This window comes from Lygodium microphyllum, chromosome 6, assembly GCF_053477565.2.
Source record: "Lygodium microphyllum isolate KBCC chromosome 6, Lygodium_microphyllum_v1.1.10, whole genome shotgun sequence".
Taxonomy (NCBI): Eukaryota; Viridiplantae; Streptophyta; class Polypodiopsida; order Schizaeales; family Lygodiaceae; genus Lygodium; species Lygodium microphyllum.
The window spans coordinates 130759165-130784777 of NC_141140.1; the positions used below are offsets into that span (position 1 = coordinate 130759165).

Consider the following 25613-nt stretch of genomic DNA (forward strand, 5'->3'; position numbering starts at 1 on the left):
GCCATTTTCCAGCCTTGCTTCGAAGATCTCAGCATTCTAATCCTTGGAGGTTGAGAAACTGTGCTTTTCTTTGCTGTAAATTCTAATTTATAGCAGAAATTAGGGTTTGATGTGAGGGACCAGTCAACATTCAAATTTGGGGCAAATTTTATTTCCCAAGGAGTCCGTGAAGGTCAATTGCGTGAGCAAATCAATTTGAAGACTTGCTAGTCATTGTTGATAGCAAGGGGCTTTTGGATTGCGAAGGGGATTGAAGGAATCCCATTGTATCGAATTCAATTGCAATTAAAGATAAAGAAATACCGAAAGGGGCGCCAATTTTGAGGCCAACATGGTGTCCAATGTCCAAGATTGATTGGTAAATGCTCATGTTTCAGCTTTTATGTGAATTTTATACTTGCCATAATTAGTGTTAAATTAGGTTAGTACTACCTCTCTATGGAAGGAATATTGGTTTCAAATTGTTGGTTGTAATTCATGCACTTTCAGGATGGAACCACTATCTCTTGGGGGCTGATTTCATTGTACAGACAAATTATCAGACATTGCGCTATTTTCCAACTTAGACTAAGTTGTTTGGGAAAGATATGTGATGGGAAACTTTCCTCTCTATGTTTCATTTTTAGATTGTGCCTATAGATGGTAGAAAGAATGTAGTGGTTGATGTACTGTCTTGTAAGTCTCGAATTTCGGCTGTCACTATGGTTTATCACACCAAGTTGGATGCCATGAAGGCTTAGTATGCTGCTGATTATGATTTTTGTAATGTTTATGATTTCCTATGGCCAGCCATGAGATGCATGAGCATTATGTACTTAGAGATGACTTTTTGATGATGCATGGGCGACTGTATGTCACAAAGCAGCTGAGGCCAAAGGTCATGATAGAGAGTCATGCCCCTCCTTATGCAAGGCACAAAGGTATTCATGTTATAGTTAAGGCAATGGAGCACCTTCTCTATTGGCCAACTTTGAGACACGATTTAGAGCTGTTTTGAGACACGATTTAGAGCTGTATGTTCTTACATGTATTATGTGTTAGTAGGGTGAAGTATGATAGGCAAAAGGTATCGGGCATGTTGCAGCCCTACTTAATAGGCTTTGGCAGAGCATTTCTATGGATTTTATCTTCTATATTTTGAGGACTCCTACAAGAAATAATGCAATTTGGATTATCGTATGCAAGTTCAGTGAGCAGGCCCACTTTGCTGTTAGGAAGAAGAATAAGGCTGTTCATATGGCACAATTGTCTATGCAACACATATTTAAGTATCATGGCATGCTTGAGTCAATTGTAAGCGATCAAGGTCCATGGATGGCCAGCTTATTTTGGAAGGGGCCATTGGAAAATATGGATACCACACTGAATTTTTCTTCATCCTTCCATGCATAGACAATTGGTCAGCTCAAAGAGAAAAATTCCAAAGACTTGGAGCTCTTGATGTGCTATGTATCAAAGTATAAGACATAGTGGGAGTAGTACTTGCCTTTGGTTGAGTTTGCATATAATAATATAGTGGATACTTCCATTGGTAAGGTTGCATTTGAGGTTGTGGAAGGTGGCAAGAAAGAACCTCCTATGTTGCACACTAAGGATAAGATCTTTGAGGCTAATTGCTATGTTGAGAACATGGATGTGACTTTATTAGAAGGTAAAGTAGGCACTTTAAAGATCGCAAGAGAAGCAGAAGAAGGTAGTTGATTGCTATAGATGTGCTTTGTAGTTTGCAAAGGGCAATTATGTACTATTGTGTTTTGAAAAGGTAAGGTTGAAAAAGATGAAAGCTAGAGAGAGATTGTAACTAAAGTTGAACATGCGTTACTATGGGACCTTTCAGGTGTTGGAAAAGATAAGTGATATTGCATATAGGCTGAAATTGCCTCCACACTGGGGGATACATAATGCCTTTCATGTGAGCTTATTGAGGCCTTTTCATAGTGATGTGCCACGGGATATGTTTGCTAAAGTTCAGCTTGAGGTTAAGGAGATGTATGAGATTTTGATACATGAGCAGATTTTAGCTCGTAAGGAAAGAAAGATCAGAGATGAAGTTTCCTGAAGGTCTTTGGTGATGTTTCAAAACAATTCACCAATGGATGCTAAATGGATGCTTGGCAAACCATGACTTGGCAGACCATCCTCACTTGTGGTACTTTAGTTAGGGCTGACTTTAGATCAAGTTCAGTCAAGGTCAACATAGTAGGGGTTTAGAGCATTGCGTAATGCTCAAGGGAGAGGTAGCACTTCCACTCCTCTAGTGATGGGAAGCTCTAGTGTATAGTGGATCTCGGATGTATTCAACATGCATCAAAGGTATTGTTGTTGATAGTATGTTTGCTATGGGATCACTATTGAGTATACTAGTCATTGTAGTTCTAATGCAAATGGATATAGTTTTCAGCACAGCTGTGAGACTACATTTGCATCATTTATCAATGATATTTAGTTGGTCTTTGTTGAACAATAGTGTGTTTTTTGGATGCCATTGATAATTCAACCATGATTTATGGGGAGTCTATGTTTTACTATGATCCATTAGCTAGAATATTTTTGTTATGTTAGTAATGGATTCATCCTATTAGGTTTTGGCAATAGCTTTGGCTTCTTTTTCTGTATTATGTTTTGGTTAGGTTGGTTGGAAATTTTCAATAAGTGTTTGGTAGTAGCATGGTTAAGAAAAAGTGGCCGATGTTCTTTTATTATGATGCCTTTATGGAAATTATAGTGCAATATCTTTTCCTTTTGGCACATTATTGTGCAATTGGGAATGATTGCAAGGATTTCAAGGGGGAGGTGTGTCACAAGGACGTGTATTGTTAATGCTTTGCTTAGCACTTGGCTTTGGCATTAATCATGATGTGCACATGTGATGTGCAAGTCAATTAGGTCACAATGATGGGTCAAGCACCCTAAGTTTGTAGTGGGAGTCAAAGGTAAAACTTATAACATAGTGGTCAAGTACTTTGTGCTTGGTGTTGGATTTGTATTAGGGCATTTAATTGGTCAATAAATGTCTGTGGTAACATTAGGAACTAGGCTTTAAATAATTAATTAACGCAAGTTCAAGGACCTTTTAATGCATAGGACCACTTGGGCATCAAAATGGCCTAGCCAATTTATTTGTGGATGGGTACTTTGGATTTTTTGGACAGGGACAAATGGCTGAAAAAACCAATTAGAAGGCTGCCACTTCACAAAACCTTCCCATATAAGTGAGGAAAGGCTGTTGCAGTTTGGCCGAGGGTCGTTCCAATGTGACTGAAGGGTAAGAGAGGAAGAAGAGAGTGTTTCTTGCTGTAGATGGTTGTTTGGGGGCTGTTTCTAGCCTTCAGGGAGGGCATTCAGTGCAGGTGACAGCTGATCTAGTGTTCCTAGGGGCAGGCAATAACAGATTTGGTACTCCCAAGGGTAGGGGACAGCATGTTGAACATCTGTGGAGGTTGGGCAGCAGTTAATCAACCATTTACAGCAGGTTAGCAATAAATTTCAGCCAGTTTTCTCGACAAATCTTTGAGCTTTCTATTTCTTCAGCATTCTCCTTCATTCTCCAGCCAATTCTCAGCCATTCTAAAAAATTCCCTTCCATTTTGAAGCCTTGGTGAAGAGGAGCTGTGCGTTTGCTGCAAATACATAGTAACCAAAAAACATGTTTCATCTTGGCAAAAGGCAAAACCTTGAAACATTCAAAATGTTTCGTTTTGTTCCATTGCAAAATGAAAAAAATTCTGCGAAACGAAACTTTTTAAAAAGGGTTTCTTTTATTAAAAACAATATGCATGCTGTTTTTCTTTTACAACTCGTGTTATTTCCACCCTCATTGCATGCCTAATGACTTGCTCCTCCATCTCTTCCGACTTTGTTTTGTTTTGTGAAATGGGGTTGTGAAACGAAAAAGTTTTTAGAAGGTTTCTTTTATTAAAAAAACATGGTCTGTTTTTGTATTACAACCCGCATTTTTTCTATGTCCTCTTCCTTGCTCGCCCCATCACCTCCTTCTCCTTGTGCATCTCCTCCTCCTCCTCCTCCTCCATCTCTTCTTGCTCCACCTCTTTCTCCATCTTTGTCTCTTCCTCTACCTCTTCCACACACTTCACCTTCTCCTCCACCTTGGGTCTCCACCTCAAGTGAAAATGCCTCCCCATAAGGTTTTCACTCATGAACATTAGTCTCTACTTTTACTTTACCTTATGTACTATATATATGCATCCTATATGTTTTGACTTGTGAGTCATGAATGCTTATTTCTAAATGAGTAGGTGAAATGGATGTTTTGGTTTTAGGCTTTTAACTTTTGACTTTGGGATCTAGGTGGAATGAACATTTTCGTTTTATGGATTTATTTTCTTCCTCTAATAATACTATATATGAAATCTATTTTTCTTCCTCTAATATTAATAATATATAGTAAATTTAATTATTAAAAATAATATTTCTCAAAATCTTGAAACCTCAAGGTAACTAAGGAAACAAAATATGAAGTGAAACCTTGAAATCTTGAAACACGAAATTGGAGGAAACAGTTCTGGTGACTATGGTTGTTGTAAATCCTAATTTACAATAGAAGTTAGGGCTGATTAGTCAGCTTGGGTCTCATGCCAGGAAATTGAAGGCCTGGTGATTGAAATCAACAATTGAAATTCAAGGATTTTTAGAGATTTCAAGAGGCTAGCCTCTCCTTATTGAATTTGGGGCGGTAGGGGTGCTGACTGAAAACATAGCAACTTGGAGAGCAGGTGACAACTGGCTGATGATGTGGCAGCTGTTTGGTGATGACCGTCAGCAAAACACAACAACGTAGAGGTTGGCAATGACTAGATAGTAGCAAGCATAGGCTAATGGAGAATTGGAAATTGGCGCATCACTATAGGACGAAAATTGGAACTGAGATATTTGCTTGGAAGGGGTGTAGATAGTAGAGAATGAGGTGCCGATAATCTGGAAGACAAGATTAGGGCTGAGTGGAAGGGTAGTCTCCTATTTATAGATGTGGATTCTCCCAAATCAGGGTTTGGCTTATGGGGCACATGCATTTTGTAGGAATGTTGGTAATAAACATGTTTTGGGGCTGTTTTAAAGTGCTAATAAGTTTGTAATGCATTTTCTACCTCAACACTTACCAATATGGATATGGAGTTGGTGGCTTCTCTCTCAAGGTCGAGTTTCGAGTACCCTTTGCTATCACTTTGTCTACCATTCTTCCTTATAGGTTTTCTCTTGGTTGGAGTTCAATCCTTTCTGAGGTTAGAGGTGTTAGGTCCTCCTCGCTCGACATTGAATTAGGGTAGTGGGTCTTGGCTCTTCTTCCACTATCTGCATCAACTTGGTAGGAGGATTGCCGCTTCTCCATTGTCCTCTTGGAGTCTGGTTTTTTATTTGTGTATACCTCTTCACTAAATTTCCGTACTATTTGTGCATCGATAACTCATATTTATTATAAAAGTGTACTTGTTGCATGAGATCTTTGTGTATGCATTAATCAAGTGGACCTTGTTGCATGATCATGATCTTTGTTATTGTAAAAGGGTACTTGTTGCTTGAGATCTTTGTGTAGGCATCGCTCGAGTGGGCCCTGTTGCATGATCATGTGCGCACTTGCATACTTCCTTTGTATATGTAGTGTGTTTATATTTGTTGTGCACTTGGAAATTGGACACATATTTATGACCTTCTCAATTGGAAGATCATGCATTGTGCAGCATGCTTTACCCTTTTATACCATCGAGTGGAGATCCCAAGCAACATCCATTGATCTCAGATTGTCACCATTGGATTGCGACTGCCCCCACCGTTTCATTCCTCATCTTTGAGTCATTGCAAGTGTTAGGCAGTCATTTCCTGGACAGTCGGTGGACAACAAGGTACAGTAGGCTCCACGTCAACACAGAGGACACGTCAGCAGTACGGCAAGATGCCACGTGGCACCGGGCAGTCGGACAACAGTTCTGTCCAATCGGACTGCACAGTCGGCCAGTTTACTGCAGTCGGTTGCATTTAATGCAGCCGACCTGGTGCAGTTATTTTCTATTTTTCTAGCTATTTATAGCCAGTTTGTGGCACACTCCAGCATCTATTCACTTCAGATTCTGGTTTTGAGATCTGTTGGCTGAGACAGACTGTGCTCGGGCTGACGGAGATCGAGGTCATCAAGTCGGAGACATATGCAAATATTTCCTCTGCCCTCGTGTATATTTCTGCACTCTTATACAGCATACTACACTGCAGATTTTCTGCGTTTACACTGTCTCCTTTTCTCTTTCTCTCTTCTCTTTGTGTTCACTCTCTCTCATCTTTGTTTTACGCTTCCGCATGGCTGCACTCTAACATGGTATCAGAGCGGTGAAGATGGACTGACTGAGGGCTGAACCTATCTGAAGAGGAGATTTCAGCGCGACACAAGGCTATGTTTCTAGGATTCAAGGGCGAGCAAGAGGGCTGCGCATCGGATAAGGCTGAAGCAAGCGTGGGCGTGCAGGAAAGGAGTCTAATCGGTGAATTTGCTGCAGGTTATTGCTGTTCGAAGGGGAGGAAGGTTGCGTTTGAGGCCTTTCATTGCATATTTTACTTTTCATCGCCTTCGGCAGGTGAAGAAGGTTTGGGCAGTGGAGAAACCAGCCCTAGAAGGCTGCGTTTACACAGTCAGAGGGGGCTCATTTTGCATTTGTGCTGGTATTGCAGGTTAACATGTCTACAGAGACTGATTTGGAGTTCCAGGCGATAATGGACAGGAAGGTGCCTGTCCTACCAGCTCTTTCATCGGATCAAAAGCTTAATGGTGATAATTACCGCATCTGGCGGTGATGATGCTGGCCATTTTGGAGTCTTATGATTTGGCGGAACTGGTGATGGAGGAGATTAACAAGCCCTCGATGAGGGATGAGTCCAAACTCTCTTCCAATGCTCGTACGGAGTTGACCAAGGCCCAGTCTCATTGGGACAAACTGAATGCCAGGATTCGATCTTTTTTGTTTCTGTCTTGTACTACAGTCGTGATAGCTCACATTGAGCACATGACGGTGGTCGAGAGATATGGCTGGAGCTTGACCGGATGTACAACCGGATGACCCTGATGAAGAGGGTTTCTTTGGTGGTGCAGATGCGGACCTTGTCCGTGAACAAGTCTTCTTCGCTTCGGGAGCACATCAACAAGCTTCGGCAGCTTCAGGTGCAGGTTTAAAATGCGGGGAAGCCTATTTTCTCCAAAGACATGGCAATCACATTACTGTCCCAGTTGCCGCCACGATTTGGCACTTTTTATTCCGCCCTTATTGCATCAGAGCGGGAGTCGACTCTTCGGTGGGAAGAGTTGGTTTCTATGGTCTTGGACCAAGAGGAATAGTTGAAGGGACAGAATGCTTCCAAATCGGAGGCATTGGTTGGTCAAGCCTCTCAGAAGAAGGGGAAGGACCAAAAGAAGAAGAAGGAGGACAACAAATCCAAGAAGGACAAGGAGAAGGAATCGACTTGCCATACTTGTGGTAAGACTGGTCATTGGAAGAAGGATTGCACCGACAAAGACAAGAAGGACACCAAGAAGAAGGACACGAAGGATTTTGGAGCGGTGGCTGCACCCTTATTAGTTGCTTTTCTACACTTAGCAGTCATTGAGGACTCTACATCGAAGACTTCTGATGCTGCGGTGACAGCTCTCTAGGCTCCAGAGTGGATTGTGGATAGTGGTGCCTCATGGCACATGACTCCTTCTTCCGATGGTGTTGCCCATTTGCGACCTTCGTGTAGGCAGATTCTCATTGGAGACAGCTCTTCTGTGTCTATTGCTGCGCGGGGTGAGATGCAGCTTATTCTAGATGGATATGGTGGTACCCACACTTCCGAAGTGTTGCATGTGCCAGGCTTGGAGTATCATTTGCTTTCAGTCCATAAGATTTGTGCTCTTTGTCTCTTGGTGGAGTTTGACAGTGATACTGTTCGCATCCTTGATCGTGGATTGAGGAAGGTTCTCTCTGCAGGGTATGAGGAGGATGGCATCTACAAGTTGAAGTCTTTCCCAACTCTTACCTCTCTTCTTCTTACCTCTCAGACACAGTCCGAGCTTTGGCATGCTCGGTTTGGCCACCTGAACTACGAGTATCTTCAGAAGGCGTTGTGAGGGTCGTTTGTCCGAGGATTGCCGTATATAGTGGTGAGCCATTAGCCATGTGTCTCTTACATTCGTGGAAAACTGCATCGGGATGCGATTCCCAACAAAGCTTCTAGGCGGTCTACTTCACCCATGGAGCTTGTATCTACGGATCTTTGTGGACCGATGAGGATCGAGTCCCTGTCATGTTGATCGTAGATGACTACAGCAGGATGACTTGGGCCTATTTCTTGACTTTGAAGTTGGAGGCTTTCTCTCACTTCAAGGATTGGCTTCTCTTTGAGGAGAATCGTTCTGGCCGGTGAATGAAGACCTTGCGTTCAGACAAAGGAGGTGAATTTATGTCTAATGAGTTTGCTCGTTTTTGTGCAGATAGGGGCATTTACCAGGAGTTTGCTAACACCAACACTCCCCAAGAGAATGACATTTTGGAGCGGAAGAACCGAAGTGTGATCAAGATGGCGCGCACCATGATGGAACACCGACAGACACCTTAGTTTCTGTGGGCCAAGGCTGTGGCTACCCCAGTTCACATCCTCAATTGATCTCCCACTTTTGCCATTGACAGGATGACTCCTTTTGAGGCTTACTTCGGGACTAAGCCTGATGTCTCTTATTTCAGGATCTTTGGGTGTGACGCTTATGTGCACATTCCGAAGATGCAGCGTGACAAGTTCGAGGCGGCTTCAAGACGATAGGTTTTTGTTGGTTACAGCTCCCAGTCCCAAGGTTATTGTCTGTTTGATCCCGCCAAGCGGGATGTCTACACGAGCCGAGATGTGTGGTTCATGGAAGTTCCGGCCACAGAGGGGGATGAGGAGCACCCCGTTCTTGGAGATCCAGGGGAGAGTTGGACTCCCGAGACAGTTCCTTTGGAGCTACAGCCTTTTGATGGAGATTCTTCTTCTGATTCCGAGTCTTCACTTCCACCGGCCACCTCCGAGGAGCTTTTGCCGGTGGATGTTCCTGAGTCTTTAGCAGATGGAGAGCAACGAGGAGAGGTTCGGCCTCCTCCTCGTTGGACCTGTGACACACTCCGAGATTCAAGGATTGAGGGGGTCCCTGAGGAGTGGGAACCACAGGATGAACCATGGAGGCCATGGAGAAACCGGACACATTCTTCGGAGCTTGTTTGCTCCAACTATTGTTTGCTGACCGGTGTTATGTAGGATCGTGAGCCCACTTCCGTAAAGGAGGCTTTGCAGTCTGATCATTGGCGGAAGGCCATGGAAGCCGAGTTGGAGGCTATTGAGAGGAATGGCACTTGGTCTCTTGTGCCTCGTCCCTCTCACAAGAGGGTGATTGGTGTCAAGTGGGTCTTCAAGTCCAAGTACCTTAGCGATGGTTCTTTGGACAAGCACAAGGCTCGCCTTGTTGCTAAAGGTTTTGCTCAGCGCCTAGGCATTGATTTCCATGATACTTTTGCCCCCACTGCTCGTATGCCGACTATTCGAGCTGTTCTTGCCTTGGTTGGCCATAGGAGATGGCCTGTCTATTAGTTGGATGTGAAGTCAGCCTTTTTGAATGGTGACTTGTAGGAGGAGATCTATGTTGAGCAGCCTCTTGACTTTGGATCCTTGGATGGGAAAGTTTACAGGTTGAAGAAGGCCTTGTATGGCCTCAAGCAGGCTCCACGTGCATGGAATGAGAAGATTGACTCATTTCTTTAGTCGAAGTTGGGATATCGGTGCTCCAAGGTTGATCTGCAACTTTATGTGCACACTTCCGAGGTTGGTTGTGTATTGTTTGTGTTGTATATTGATGATTTGATTCTGACAGGGGATCATGCACAGAAGGTCCGAGAGACCAAGACAGCTTTACATCAGGCATTCGAGATGACGGATTTGGGGCTTCTTCATTTTTTCTTGGGTCACGAGATTTATCAGTCTCAGAGGGGGATTTTCATCTCTCAGCAGAGGTACATTCAAGAGCTCTTGGTGACTTTTGAGATGGAGACTTGTCGGCCCATTGCTACTCCTATGGATCCGAAATGGAAGGCCACTTCACACTCAGATTCTCCCGTGATGGATGCTTCCCGCTACCGTCAGTTGATTGGATCTTTGATTTGGCTTCTCAACACTCGTGTTGATCTTTGTTTTGCTGTGGGTCTTTTGGCAGGGTTCATGATTGAACCCAAACAGGTGCATTGGCAGGCTGCCACGAGGATTCTTCGGTATTTGAGGGGGACCTCTGACTTAGGGATTTCTTATCCCACAGGTACAAATGCTTCATATTTGGTTCTTGCAGGTTGTGTTTACGAAGGCGCTGCCCTGGCTCTTCTTCGGCAACATTCTAGATTCCTCAGTCTTTTGACTTGTCCAGGATCTGAGAGGGGATGTTAGACAATCATTTCCTGGACAGTCGGTGGACAGCAGAGTACAGTAGGCTCCACGTCAGCAGTACGGCAGGATGCCACGTAGCACTGAGCAATCGGACAGTAGTTCTGTCCAGTCGGACTGCACGGCTATTTATAGCCAGTTTGTGGCACATTCTAGCATCTATTCACTTCAGATTCTGGTCTTGAGATCTGTTGGCTGAGACAGAGTGTGCTCGGGCTGATGGAGATCGAGGTCATCAAGTCGGAGATATATGCAGATATTTCCTCTGCCCCCGTGTATATTTCTGCACTCTTATACAGCATACTACACTACAGATTTTCTGCGTTTACATTGTCTCCTTTTCTCTTTCTCTCTTCTCTCTGCGTTCACTCTCTCTCAGTCTTTGTCCTACGCTTCCGCATCGCTGCATTCTGACAGCAAGTGGATAGGTACTTCTCCATGTTGACAAGCATGTGCAGTAACTATTCCTTTCCCCATTGGACACTCACTTTCCTAGACAAAATCTAGGGATTAAAGGTCAAAAGAATAGGAATAGACAAGGCCACAAAAAAAAAAAACCAAAACTTGGGCTTTCAAAGGAAGATAGCCATCGCCTTTGTAGTCTTGCTAAGTCATTGGGTAGTTGATGGGCACCCTTTGCCCTATGCCTTGCCTACTTTGGGTGAGACCTCTTGGGTGAGTTATGCTTTGTGGTCCCTCTTAGCTCGAGTTTTTGGGTTGAGAGAGGGTGTTAAGAAATAAAGGCTAGATTAACACTAATCACCCTTCCGACCCATTAAACATTCCCAAAACTCAAATATTAAATGCATCTAAATTGTCCTAGTGCAACTCGAGTGTTCAGCGCAACACAGGACTTTTGGTTGGCTTATGCATTTGTAAATAAGGGATTTGTCTAGCCTCTCCATATCCTTCTTAGGGTTTTTGGAAGATATAGAAAAAAAGGAGGCTTGCTATATAAAATTGAGTTTTTTAAAGGGGTCTATAGACTACAAGAGTAGTAGAAATAGAGAAGAACGATGCAAGGAGAATGAAAAAGAAGGCTCCTAATGAAAAAGCATTACACAGCTAAGACAACATAAGAAAGATCTATAGCTGTGTGATCTCCCTCTTGGTGTCCAAATTTCTCCCAATTTTTTTTTCTTCTTCAAGCATGGAGGATGTTGTGGTTATTTTGTGAATCATGAGTTGTGGATGTACATTTTTTGCCACTCGTTGACTTCTCTTTTGAAGTTAAAAGATAGGGCCCCCTCTTGTATAGAAGAGGAGGATTTTTTGAGTGGACTTGAAATTGTGTATAGTAGGACTTGACACTCTTAACTCATAAAAGGGTTGGCAACGTGGATCAGGAAATAGCTTGCTGCATGAAATGATAGTATTGAGAGGGCAGCTTGTTTAACAAAAGAGTGACCTACTTGTCATTTGACTTTGGAGAGCTAGTAGTGGCAAACTCAATGAGTAATTGCCATTACATCCTCCTTTCATGGAGATCTCTTGGAGCTCATGATCGATAATAATATGTACAATCTTGGTTTGTATGGTTAGTGAGATGAGCCTAGCAGGAACCTTGGAGGATGCAAGCAAGACATGCTGAAGCTGAGAATAAAACTCAAGAAGCAAACCTTAATGGCAATAGTGTTGCAAGCTCGATATATGGTATGCTTGGAGGTTTCCAGCCACAACACACCAAAAGCACTTGCCTAACTATAAAGTGCATTGTGCTTGGGGCAAAATGTTTTGCAATGGGGCACTAACAAGCTAAGTAGAAGCACTTGACTCATAAGTTGGGTAAGTGCCATCCATAGACTTGAGGCTGTGGAGAAGAGGAATTGGGAAAAGAGGTTGGTGCTACAATTTAGTGAGAATGGGATGGGAGGGTTGGTTTTAAAGATAAGGATGCACCAAAATTATACTCAATAGATGCAAAATGTAAACTTTATATTCTACTTGATTGAGATCTTTTGCGTCTAGAACCTGTTTTCAAGTTTTCATATTTGTATGGTTTTGGGTCTCCTTGGTGACTTACATCCTGTTCTTGCACATTAAATGGAGAAACAAAGAATGATTGTTATTTGTACAAACTAGAAGGAATGTAGAAACCTGCCACCCATACCAAATCTTGTGAGTGAGCAACAAGGAGTAGAGTTAGAATTGTGCAAAGCTTGGGGCAAAGCTAGAGATCAAACATCTTTGTTCTTCTTCGACTACGTTGGTAGGCAAATTCATCTCTCTCAATTTGTTTGCCACATTGGGGATTTGTGTGGGGGAGATGGGGCCTATTTACAAAGCTAGTAATGGTTTGTTCAGAGCCTATAGAGCTAGTAAGTGCTATCAGTTGGAAGCTCAAGCTTCAATAGTTATTTTTGCACTAGAGGGGCTCTTTATCATTCCTCTAGAGGGGGTGATGCTTTATTGGGGATGCCATGGTGTCATAGAGTACGGGCCATGGTGAATGCTTACACTAGAATGATACTTTGACTCAATAGGAGAAAGGAGCATATTCTTGATGTAGAGCCTATAGGGGAATCTATCCCTATTGCATCACCTTTGGCCATTTCTTTAGTAATGAAAGATTATATTTTTGCATATTTGGTTTTCATTGAATATGAACAAGATGGAGCAACAAAGTTGAACCTCTCTACGTTAGACGGAGAAGGACAGACTTCTTATGCAACCATCAAGATAGTTATTCTATAAGAGACATAGTGCCATAATGATAGAAGTCTATTCCCTGTGTACTTAATTTTCATACTTGCTGTATTGAAATAATATGACCTCATAACATGCCAAAGAGAAAAGTGATTGCCCACACTCCAAAATAGCATTGCATGATAATGGAATTCTTCGAAGTACCAGCCCACAATGGCTATTTGCATCTTTCCCTTAAGTTTGTACTTCGTTGGTTTGTCGTACTGCTAATTAGTTTTTTTGGTGGTATGTAAGAAATAGAAAGGATCTTTAAGCATTAGCCCTGGCAGAAGATTGCTCAGGTTACATTCTATTTGTAATATTCATGATTTTGGGTTTCTATTATTTTGTTAACTGTGCAAGTCATGTTAGGAGTGCTGTTTGGCTGTAAGTCAAATACCCTAATGTTTCCTTTTTCTATGCAGGTCATGTTTATATGTAATCATTGTCCCTTTGTAGTGCATCTGAAGGCAGACCTTGTGCGGCTAGCCAATGAATACAATCCTGTATGAGAACATTTTCCTGCAAAGACCTGGATGTGTTTTAATTCTTCAGACTGGCCATTGAGATTTATGTTCATGTATTTTGTCCAATTTATACATGTTCCTTAGATGTGCATGCTGTCTAAAATGTCATGTCCCAGAAAGGTCTTGCTGTGGTCGCAATATCATCAAACTCAGTGAAGACACATCCTCAGGTTCTTCTCTTTTATTTGTCAATCTTAAGGCCACTTGATAAGTTGAATTCTGTTTTGAGGCAAATTTTGTTCTTTTTTTCCTGGTGCATGGGCAGGATGGGCCACAGTTCATGGCTCAAGAAGCTAAATCTTTGGCGTATCCATTTCCTTACTTATATGATGAGGTCACAACTACCACTCTTGTTTCAATTTCTTTTATGTGAATGCTGCAACTGATGGTTTAAGCTAAATCTTTTGTATCCATTTCCTTACTTGTATGATGAGGTCATAACTACCACTCTTGTTTTGATTTCTTCTATGGGGATGCATCAAATCGTGGTTTTTCTTTGCTGCCTTGCACAGTGGCAAGCAAGATGTTCTGATTTAGGTGAATATTTATGTGCTTGCAATGCTTGGAGGATGCTCTTAGAATTGGGTATTTTACTGCATCAAATATGGCTATATTATTTTAATGTGGATATTCTGGGTATGTGAGATAATTCCATTCAGAGTACTTTCCAGTACTTCTTTTCATTTGGTTTGTAAGAAGGCCAGTTCATAGCCTCTGCCAGGTCACGGGCCACATTTGAATCAGAGCCAGCAGATCAGCGGAGTTCTTCTGCCCTTCTCAGCTGGAGCTCTTTCAGCCAGTTCACAATGTAGCCAGCTACTCTCTAGCAGATGTCTCTGGCAAGAAATCTTCTTGGAAATGCTGCATTTTTGCCGTCTCCAGCCAGGGTGCCACAGCAGCAAGCCATGCTTTTTAGATCATCAGACTTCTGCCTTATTACCATTGTCTAGTGCTCCTGTCTTCCTTCTGCAGGTTCAAGCCTTTGGCACATGGGTAGTGTGTACACTTCCTCACCTGCTTCAGAGTTTATACCATTAGCTCTAGTTTCAAAGAGTATTGTCGTGTGTACAGGTCAGCTGGTGTTCTTCAATGCACCGTTCTCATCGTAAGGAAAATGAAATGGTGAGACCATTCAAATCCTCAATGATCCATGATCCAAGTGTGACCTTACAAGCTCAAAATGTGTGCGTTGACATGGATGGCCTTCTGGTCCTTTGCAGGAGGAGATGATATTTGAGGGATCTTTCTTGTCAGCACTAACAGTGAAGGAATTGCATTATCATGAGGGCATACTTGAGAATTACAAACTATCAAAAGAGATGGTCTCTCCATTTAGCTACTCTTTCACATGTGGATATGATTCTTGGAGATGCCATGGTTGTATTATGTTCAATTTTTGAGTGACAATGTAAGGCCTTCAAATATGCATGGGATCATAACAAGAATGCGAGTCCAGTAGTTAGTGTCACCGGGACATGAAATTTTTATTTAATGCTCCTTGGATACTTAAGGTGTGACACTTAAGTTGTGCATATGAGATTAAGTTGAATGTGTGTCACGGTGACACGCTATCCTAGTTTGGGTAGTGGGGGAAATTGGCAGAAGTTGTGGATAGGTGCCAGTGGGGTGCCTAAGTTAGATCTTGGTTAGGGACATTGAATTTCCCCTTGGAAATGACTTTTGATGTCATGGGGGTTGGAGATTTAAATGGTTTAATGTTCTAGACTAAGGTTTGTGGAAAGTTTTAACACTTTTAGGCTCAAAGAGATTTGGAATCTAAAATTGAGGTTGTGTAGAATTTAATGTTATTTTAATGATGGCAGTGCCAAATGGCTATGCAGCTCGAATTTGCATGTGGAAGGCCCTAGTGAAAATGGAAATTTGCCAAATGTCAAGTTTGTGTCAGTTTTGGGTCGCATGCTAGTGTATATACGATAATAGCTCTTTCCCTCCCATTCTTGGGTGGTTTCTAGGCCATGGAAGGTTGGAGAAGCTGGTGGAGATCAGATTTGGGAGGCTACACAGCAGCTGATGCACATTTTGGAGCAATTGACAGGTGCTAAACCTGATTTTGGAGGATTAGAAAACAACAAAATCCTAAATCATAGCAGGGGACAGCATTCATAGTTTAATGCATGCAACTGCTGTTTGGGCATTTTCTATGTGAGAATGTTAGAATCCTTTCTTATCTACTGCTTCTGCTTCTGTTTGTGTGTGTTTGTGGGGGGGCAATTGTGGTAGAAATTAGGGTCTCTCAGCTGTCTTGAGAAACGTGCCTTCAGAATCTCAGCCATGCAGTATAGGGATTTACTAGAAATATGAGAGATAACAGCATTTGTAAAGAAGATTTCTCATGCAAAGTCAAAATGACTTGCATGTAAGAGAGAAGATCCAGTTTGTGCCTGAATGTGAATCGGATCAAGGACTGAAGGGGATTTTTTTAAATTGCTGTTGGTCACAGAGGATGGCTTGCTATTCAAATGTGTTGGAGAATTGGCTCTGTCTATAGAGGAAGAATGGATCATTGGAGAGGATCCCTCTTGGATTCTAGGCAAGGCCCAACTCTTCTTGGGGATTTGAGTTAGTGATCTTAGTGCATGAGTGGTGTTTGGAATGAATGTCATAAGAAATACTGCAAGGTGCACCAATGTTTTGGGGCCAATTGGGTGTGGCCTTGTCTCAATTTACTTTAGGGTAAAGTGTTAATTTTTAATTTTAGAGTTTACCACCCTTTTGTAAAGAGGAAGGCTAGTTTCAGGTAGTGCCAACAGATCTTCAACTAACATCTCTTGATCCAAGTTTCTATGATGAGGAAAAAAGTCTTATTAACTCTACAAAAGGTCAAATTGGCTTAGGAGACAAAATTGATGCATGTGAAACTCAAGGAATTGACTACAATTCAGCTCCAGGCAGCCAAGATTGGTCCTTAGGGCATGGCTAAAAAGAATATGCCCAAGTCACTTGCAATGTCTGCATCACAATAACCCTGCAAACTAAGTGCACCCTTCCCATAGCAAATACACTTTCTTTATGTACCCTTTAGGTATCGAAGAATACACTTGACAGCCTCCCAATGTGTTTTGCCAGGATTTGACATAAACCTGCTAACAACTTCCACTGTATGAGCAATGTCTGGGTGAGTAGCAACCATAGCATACATAAGAGAGCCATAAGCTGATGCATAAGGGACTCCTTTCATAGCATTTGCTTCCACGTCATCTTTTGGGCTGTTGGCTTTGCTAAGCTTAAGGTAAGGAGGTAAGGGTATCCCAAAAGGCTTAGCTTCAGCCATGTTAAATTTGTCTAGTACCTTTTCAATGTACTTTTCTTGAGATAAAAACATCAATTTTTGCATTTTATCTCTACGAATCCTCATGCCCAAAATATGCTCTGCATTCCCCAAATCTTTCATGGAGAAGGCTAATTTCAGTTGATTTTTGAGAGCATCCAAGCTAGTCTTTCTTTTCCTAGCTAGCAATATATCATCCATATACAAAACAAGTATGATGGGGCTACCATCTGTATCCTTTTTCATGTACAAGCAATGATCTGCATGGCTGCATGTAAACTCATGAGATAGCATAAAAGTGTCAAACTTTTTGTACCACTGCCATGGTGCTTGCTTCATCCCATACAAGCTGCGTTTTAGCTTACACACCATTTGCTCTTTTCCAGGAACTACAAAGCTTTTGGGCTGTTTCATGTAGTTTTCCTCATCAATATCACCATGCAAGAAAGCTGTTTTTACATCCATTTGATACAACTCTGAGTCCAATACAAGAGTGAGAGCAAAAAGCACACGTAGAGTGGTCATCTTCACAACAGGTGAAAAGACCTCTTGGAAGTCAATCTCTTCCTTTTGTGCATACCCTTTAGCAACTAGCCTTGCCTTGTACTTGGGTTTCCCATCAACTGTCTTTACTTTGTACACCCATTTGTTTGGAAGTGGCTTCCTTCCCTTGGGAAGAGACACAAGATCCCAAGTATCATTTGCATATAATGTAAGAGGCTCACCCTCATTTGTAAGCATCACATAATGCAAGGGGTCAAACCTATGTGGTTGCCTTCTTACGCATGTAGACCTGTGTAACCAATGATCAACATTTTGAGGAATTGGGTCTACATCGAAAGGTATATTATTTTCAGCATTTATTGGCTGTTGTAAGCTATTTTCAGCATGCTCATCATGCTGTATAGCACCTTCATTTTCATTACCAGCACCTGCAGTTTCATAATCAACAAGCCTATCTTGCTGTCCGTGATCTCCTTGTGCTCTTATTTCCTGTCCATCATCGTCTGGCTAAAAAATAACCGGTTGATCATTAGTCTTAGCCTGTGATACAGCACCATGAGGCTCATTTTCTGAAGTAATAGGTGGCTACAAACTCTAAAATTTCACATTTTTCATATCTTCATTAGAGGCTAAAGTACATTTTTCAGCAATTTTGCCTCATTAAACACAACATTATGACTACGAATAATTTTCTTAGACTGAGGTAACCACACTCTACAGCCAAATTCACCCTCATCACCATAGCCCATGAAAATGCCTTTGGTGGATTTTGGGTCAAGTTTGTTCCTCAGCTCATCCCTAACATACACAAAAGCATCATAGCTTAATATGCGTAAATGGTCATGTGAGACCAATTTGCCAGACCAAACCTCCTTAGGGATGCTATTATTTAAGGACTTGTTTGGAGAGCGGTTGCAAATGTAAACCACTGTTTTGAGTGCCTCTCCCCAAAATTCATGAGGGAGATTAGTAGTGGACAACATGCACTGTACTCTTTCACATAAAGTCCTATTATATCTTTCAGCCATCCCATTTGAAGGACTGTAAGCTCCCTCTTAACACCATGCAAGTCACAAAAGGACTTAAATTCAGTTGATGTGAACTCACCCCCATTATCAGTTCTCAGACATTTCAGCTTTCTACCTATTTGAGTGGTCACAAATGCATGAAAAGTTTTAAAAACAACAAATACTTTACTTTTTTTTCCAGCAAGTATACCCAAATCTTCTTGGAACAGTCATCAATAAAGGAGACAAAATATGCAGTATCACCCAACGATTTCACAGGCATACTACATACATCAGAATGCACTAAGTCCAAGACATTGGACTTACGAGAGACACTAGAGTAAAATGAATTTTTTATTTGCTTTCCAAACTAACACTTCTTACAAAAGTCAAGTTTAGACCTTTTCCATCAATCCTCTTCAGAGAGGTAAGGACATCAAGTCCTTTTTGGCTCATATGGCCTAATCTCTTATGCCATAACTCCAAGTGGCTGCAAATTTCAGCAATTGCAAGAAACTTGCCATTCAAGGCTTTACAGTGCAAACAATACAAAGTGCCCTTCTTGGTTCCTTTTGCTATCAGCATGGAACCCTTTTTCACTTTTCACAAACCACTACCAAACATTGTGGTGTAGCCATGTAAGTCAAGCTGACCAGCAGATAGTAAACTCTTTCAACAGAAGCTCTTGACCATTGTCTAAAGACAAGTGTACAATGCCAATCCCATCAATGCTGCAAGCATGGTTATTTCCAAGATACACATTTCCATAATTGCCTGCATTGAACATAGCAAAACACTCCAAGCAAGAAGCTACATGGAAAGAGGCACCAGAGTTTACAATCCAAGTTTGAGTGACACCATTATCAACTGACAAGAGTGCATTAATCACATCAGCCTTGGTAATCTGCATATCCTACATGTGAAATACAAGGGCATCATAATCAACTGCACATAATACATCAGCCTCTGTATTTGAAAGCTCCTCTATGACCACACTATTGTAAATTGGGGTAGCATTTGGCAGTTGGTGAATCCATTTGTGCATGTCCTAGGTGAAAATCAAGGGACAATTGGCCCAAATTACTTGCCTATTGTATGTACAGCAAGGGGCTTTTAGATCAGCGAAGGAGATTGTGGAATCTCAACTTTACATTGTCCATTAACAATCAAAGTTAAAATCTGAAAGGGACGCCAACCGAGTGTCTATTGTCCAAGATTGTTAAGGTAATGTGTGCATTTCAGTTTATGCTTAATCATTAATTGTTGTAATTAAGTGCTTGATCAGGTTTTACCACCCTATCCAAAGAGGAAGGTTGGTTTCATGGTTCCATTGCTAGGATACCACTCAATCCCTTGATTTGGTGGGCCTGAGGCACCTGATTGCAAGCCAATGCTTTATGCTAGTGCTGATTTTTGCTCTCAGTTGAGAAATTACAACAATACGTCTTCATACAGTGAAATGAAATCAAGCAATGATGATGCCTCTCAGTATGAACATTCACATGGCAATGAAGGAAATGCAATGTCTAATCTCGGACAAGGCTCAGACCATGGATAGCAAGGTGAAAATATTGTTGCCGGGCAAGATGTAGGGCCTTCAAGGTATAATGAGCTGATGACGAGCAAAGTGAAGAGGAATTTGATGATCAATTTAAGAATCGGATGAGGATAGCAGTAAATTTCTTTGCTGAATTGGAAAAGGATCTTCAATTCACTTGATTTTTAAATGCTCTAAAGAAGGACAACAAGGGCAAGAAGAATAAGTCATCTTCTATACCTTCGGGACAGTAAGGTGCATCAAAGGAAATGCCAAAGCCTTCATTTGAAGCTCCCAAAGATGCTATGGAAGAAAAATGGTTAGTATCTACAGGGCAAGGAATGCAAATGCAAGGCCATCATGGAAGTGCCAATCCAATGGATTTTGGACAGCTGGGTATGCATGCTATGATGGAGTAGCGAGGATACTTTGGTGGTAGCACAATTTTTCATGCTATAGTTGGATAAGGATTGCATATGGAAATGTATGGCATGAATCCCTATGGTATGTAGCAATCAATGTATGGTGTGTAAGGCCCAATGTATTCGAGTGTGGCTAGAAATATACAAAACTCTATGTATGGCAGAATTGGCTTGATGCCTAGGGTACAAAGTTGCATGTTTGGTAATGTATCTGTACCCCGAATACTTATGGGGCTCAAGGAATAAGTGCTGGTCATGCAAATGCTCCGTTTGGTGTTGGTTTTGATGTAAATTCAATGAATGCATCCTTTTTGCCGTAGCTAGTATATGACAACTTGACACCTAAAGGGATAGCAAAAGGCTATGATGAGGGTGGAAAAGCAGTGAAGTTTAAGTCCTTCAGTGGTACACAAGATAGGCTAAAGCTTTTGACTTTCATTCAACAGTTTGATGCAGCCTATTTAGGGAGAAACTTCACCAAGTTTTCAAAGATTCAAAAGACAGCCACTTTTTTGAAGGGGAATGCATTGTACTGGTGGTCCACTCTTTTGATGCAAGGTAGAGCACCGTCAACATGGGTACAATTTAAACAAATATTTGTATCGAATTGGTTAACAAGTACTTGTGAGGTGGAGAGCATGATAGCTTAGAATAAGCTAGATGCTAAGGAATGTAAGAATTTGGAGCAATATAATAAGAAGTTTTGGGATGCATTGTTGCGTGTTACTTCTTATCGTCCCACACTTCTTTATGAGCAAGTGGAAAATAATATGTTTGTGGATTGCCCAAAGGAATCAAGGATTTTTGTATTAAATCCATTGTGTCTAGTATGTCTCAGCTCATAGCGACTATTGCTACAACATATATTTTGTTGCGTGGGAAGGAATTGGGCTTTCTAGAGAGTGGAGAGAAGCTGAATAAAAAATTGTTTAAGGCTGAGAAAAGGGGCAGATCTGAAAATCAGCTTGAAAAGAGGCCAAAACAGCAAAGAAAGGGCTTGAAAACATTGGCACAAGGTAGGGAATTGATGGTTGCAAATACATATTTTATTTGTGAACAAGAGGGTCACATTGCAAGAAACTGTCCCAATAGGCAACAAGTTGGAAAATTAGGGAGATCCTGAGGGAAAGAAGCCCAAAACATTAGTGGGATTGGTGCTCGATGTTGTTAGTAATTAGCCCAATGATGATGCTACTGAGTTGTGCAGAGCATGGGGCAAAATTAGGAATCAACGTGCATTGATTTTCTTTGATAATGGTGCATGAGTCAACTTCATCTTTGTTGATATGGTAGCTTGTCTAGGCATTAGAGAGGATGAAATGGGACCATTGGGAAAGTTGGAATGGCATGTAAAGGCCTTGTAGAGCCTATCACACCACTCATTGAAAAGCTTCAGTTATATATATAGGGATATGTGGATAACGAAGAGTTTTTCACACCACTCTTAAGTATGAGTGATGATATTAGGGACTAGTATTAATTAATTAAATAATACCAGTCTAAGGATCAACAAAGGTTGAGGACCACTCCAGGTTGCAAATGGCCTAGCCAATTTAATTATGGATGAGCACATTTAATTTTGAGTAAGGTCAGAAGGGTTGAAATTAATATTAAAGTTTATTTAATTTTGAAAATTAATTAAATGGATGGATAATGCTAAAAAATGGGTTTAGAAGGCTACCACTTGTTGGCGAAAATACCCATGCAAATTGAGAAAACGTTTTTGAGGGTTGGTTCTCAGTCATCGAGTTAGTTTACAATCTAGGGGAGAGAGAGATGGAGTTGTTGGTCCATTTTTTTATTAGAGAATAGCAATTTGCTACAGAAGATAGCCATCTGGGGGGACCTCAACAAGCAGGAGACAACAAGGAGACACCTTCCAGGGGTTGGCAATAGCATTGTTAATCAAGTGACAACATTTTGGAGGTGCCTATCAGTAGATGATTGCATTAAATGCAAGCTAGAGTAAGAAGCATACAGATTTTAGGGCTTTCTTACAAAGAAAATTAGATCTCTCTCTCATCTTGGCTTTCTCTTACCTTCTTGAATAATTTCTCAAAAGATCTTAGCACTTCTCAGCCATTCTTAGCAGCTCTCAGCCAGATTTGGTGGACAGCAATAGGATTTTTGCTGTAAACCCTAAATTTTTGCAAAAATTAGGGTTTGACAACTACCTTGGGATCCATGCCAATAGGAGAAGGCATTGTGTATTGAAATCATCACCTGAAATTTGTGGAATTGTTAGGGATTTTAGATGCCATCCCATCCATTGTAAATTGGGGCAGCATTTGGCCAGTTGATGGTTCCATTGATGCAAGTCTTGGGTAAAAATCAAGGGGCAGCATTTGGCCAGTTGATGGTTCCATTGATGCAAGTCTTGGGTAAAAATCAAGGGGCAGTTGGCCTAAATTGCTTGCTAATTGTTTGTACAAGAAGGGGTTTTTGGATCAGCAAAGGAGATTGTGGAATCTCAACTTGTACATTGTCCATTAGCAATCAAAGTTAAAGAAATACCGAAAGGGGTGCCAGTTTTGGGGCCAATTGGATGTCTATTGTCCAAGATTGTTAAGCTAATGTGTGCATTTTAGTTTATGCTTAGTTGTTATTTGCTGTAATTAAGTGCTTGATCAGGCTTTACCACCCTATCCGAAGAGGAAGGCTGGCTTCACACACATACGTGATGGTGTCTCAAACATATGATGGTTCAGGGCTGAAGCTTATGTTTCATAGTGAAAGTTTGTAGTGTTAAGGCTTGATGAAGAAAGAGCACAATTAGTGTCACTAAGAACAAGCACAAGAAGCATGTATGCAGCAGATGAAGCAGAGGTGAAAGACCAAATATGAAGGCGAAAACAAGCCAGAGACCCAAACGAGTTAATTTTCTGCCTCCAAAACTCGACTGCCTGGAACGCATTTTCAAGAAACGGTCCAGTATGGTTGTTCTATTTTGGGACTTCTGAAACACCGTTTCTACAAGCTATGGTTTCTCCTTCCCCATATAGTTTGATAGCCTTGTTGCGAGCTTTCCGATTTAGTCCCACCCCTGCTGCTGAGTCATTTAATTCCAATGGAATGTTTTGGAATATTTTACCTGACCACTTTATGTTGCAAAAAAGGAATATTGATGCAGTTGTCTGTGGTTAGTAAATTGATTCTTTTTGCCACACTTATTTTCTACCAATTATCTCATTTTGGTCAAATGGGAGTAATGGCTTCTCGTTTTAACACATGCTTTATACATTCATACTGCAGACACAGGAAATCGCCAAGGCATATGGTGCAGCGTGCACACCAGATTTTTTCCTTTTCAAGAAGGTAGTTGTTTGTCGATTTCTAGTTTAGATGCAGGAGATTTGCTATTTATGAACATTCTCTGTAATGAGAACAACAGGGTTTTAAGGGTAAACTAGTCTCTTATCCAGAAATATTGTTGTGGATAATCGATGTCTTCCTTGATGACTTATAAGCAAGCCCGCAGCACAATCTAAGCTTGATACACAGTTGAGCAATCTTTAATATTGTTTTTTGCTGCTCATTTTGAAAGGGAATTGTGCTTTGGAATTAACGACTATCTAATAGGGTTCCTGTCTTGAAGGATGGAACACACCCATTTGAGCTTGTTTACCATGGACAGTTTGACGACTCCAGGCCAGGAAATAACCGACCAATTACTGGCAGGTTTGGTGGTCTGTCTGTTTATCTCGAGACTTGAGGATCTTACTGTTATTGCAGGCCATTACAATGTTTGGATGCCTTGGTATGTTTCAGGGACATCAGAAATGCCTTAGATTGCGTTCTATCAAAGAGACCAGTAAGCACCCTGCAAAAACCAAGGTACTTTTGACACTGGATCCTGCAATGGTTTCAAGCAAAGCAGATTGGTAAAATTAGACTGTAATGTTTGTGGCTCTGTCTTTCTTATAGCATTGGGTGCAGCATCAAGTGGCACCCCTAGAGAGATGCTACTAACTGCTGATAAATGAGGTGTGTGTCTCAAAGGTATTTTTCTAATCCATCCGGCTAGTTGTTTTGCTGATTGTATGGTTTCTAAATTCTAGGACAGCCAAGGGATGTAAAATTAGTGCTCGTCTCTTATCACATAAATTCCCACATCTTCAGGATATAATGGTTCAAGTTCTTATTAACACATGTACATTGTCAAGTGTATGAAAGGGTTGATCTGTTTATAGCAATACTAATGACACCAACCTTCAAAACTGTTGCAGGGGAACGGTGCAACGAGTAGTAATAGAGTGTTTATGTGACAATGAAGTCTGTATGAAAACTGTCGCAAGCAAATTGATCCAGCATTGCAAGTCTTTCTCTGTGGGCTTTTAATTTAAAGTAACGCAAGACTCGTGATCGAAGAATTGACGGAGCAGAATCAATACACTGTACTGTCAGTAAGAATATTCGTAGTTATATCTGCCAAATAACCTAGAATGCCACTCAGAAAATGCAAGTGATAAACACAAATTAATCAATTGAATCCACAAAACTTTGCAAGCCTTCTTTACTATTAAATATTCATATCAAAAGCCTCCCGTATTGACTAATAGCTCTATAGTTACTCAACCATCTAAATCTTGTGTAGGTTGAAAGGTCTTTAATGTTGATGCTCAAGTTCAAGTGCAAGGCTAGTTAGACTTACCCAGATAATTACAAATTGCTTTACTTTAGAGGAAAGATTGCATTGGAAAGAGGAAAAAACTCCTTAATGCAACTAAAACTATCATGCATGCTCTACTACTAGTCTCTACAAAAGGAATAATGCATACATTGTTGTGGTCCATAGCATGTACTTACCATCTTACATGTTCCATACTAAAGGAGTTTCGAGGTACGTAAGTTGGTAGTCTAGTTACAAAACCCAATGATACCTACTCATAACAAATGGGTATTATTTCTATCATAGTTGAACGGCTTATATCTACAAGGCTTTATGACTAGTGAAACTCGTGAATGACAAGCTTTGGATCTAAGTGACGTTCCAAGATAATAGCAAATGGAAATAGCATCCATAATAAAGCAAATTGTTGAAAATCCCATTTACATTCAATTCTTATGTGGCTCGTTATATTACACTCAATGTCTAACACAACCAACAATTGGTAAACTTGTGTGGAGCAATGTGAGTTGGGGAATTGAAGTTATTGAGATTATGGTTAATGGATCTCCATGCACAATGCATATAATAGGTGTAGT

At 41.1% G+C, this 25613-nt stretch overlaps 1 protein-coding gene across 1 annotated transcript in view; it reads left to right on the top strand.

Annotated features, from left to right (window-relative positions):
• LOC148035131 (uncharacterized) overlaps positions 1 to 25262 on the top strand; it is a 45360-nt gene extending 20098 nt beyond the window's left edge. Inside the window, exons 3-10 of the mRNA XM_087680622.1 lie at positions 13548 to 13628; positions 13766 to 13819; positions 13915 to 13983; positions 23661 to 23723; positions 24004 to 24086; positions 24177 to 24242; positions 24333 to 24407; positions 24635 to 25262. Of these exons, the coding sequence (XP_087536748.1) occupies positions 13548 to 13628; positions 13766 to 13819; positions 13915 to 13983; positions 23661 to 23723; positions 24004 to 24086; positions 24177 to 24242; positions 24333 to 24363 (447 nt within the window). The 3' untranslated portion in view covers positions 24364 to 24407; positions 24635 to 25262. The remainder of the gene's footprint in view (positions 1 to 13547; positions 13629 to 13765; positions 13820 to 13914; positions 13984 to 23660; positions 23724 to 24003; positions 24087 to 24176; positions 24243 to 24332; positions 24408 to 24634) is intronic.
• The last annotated feature ends 351 nt before the right edge of the window (positions 25263 to 25613 follow it).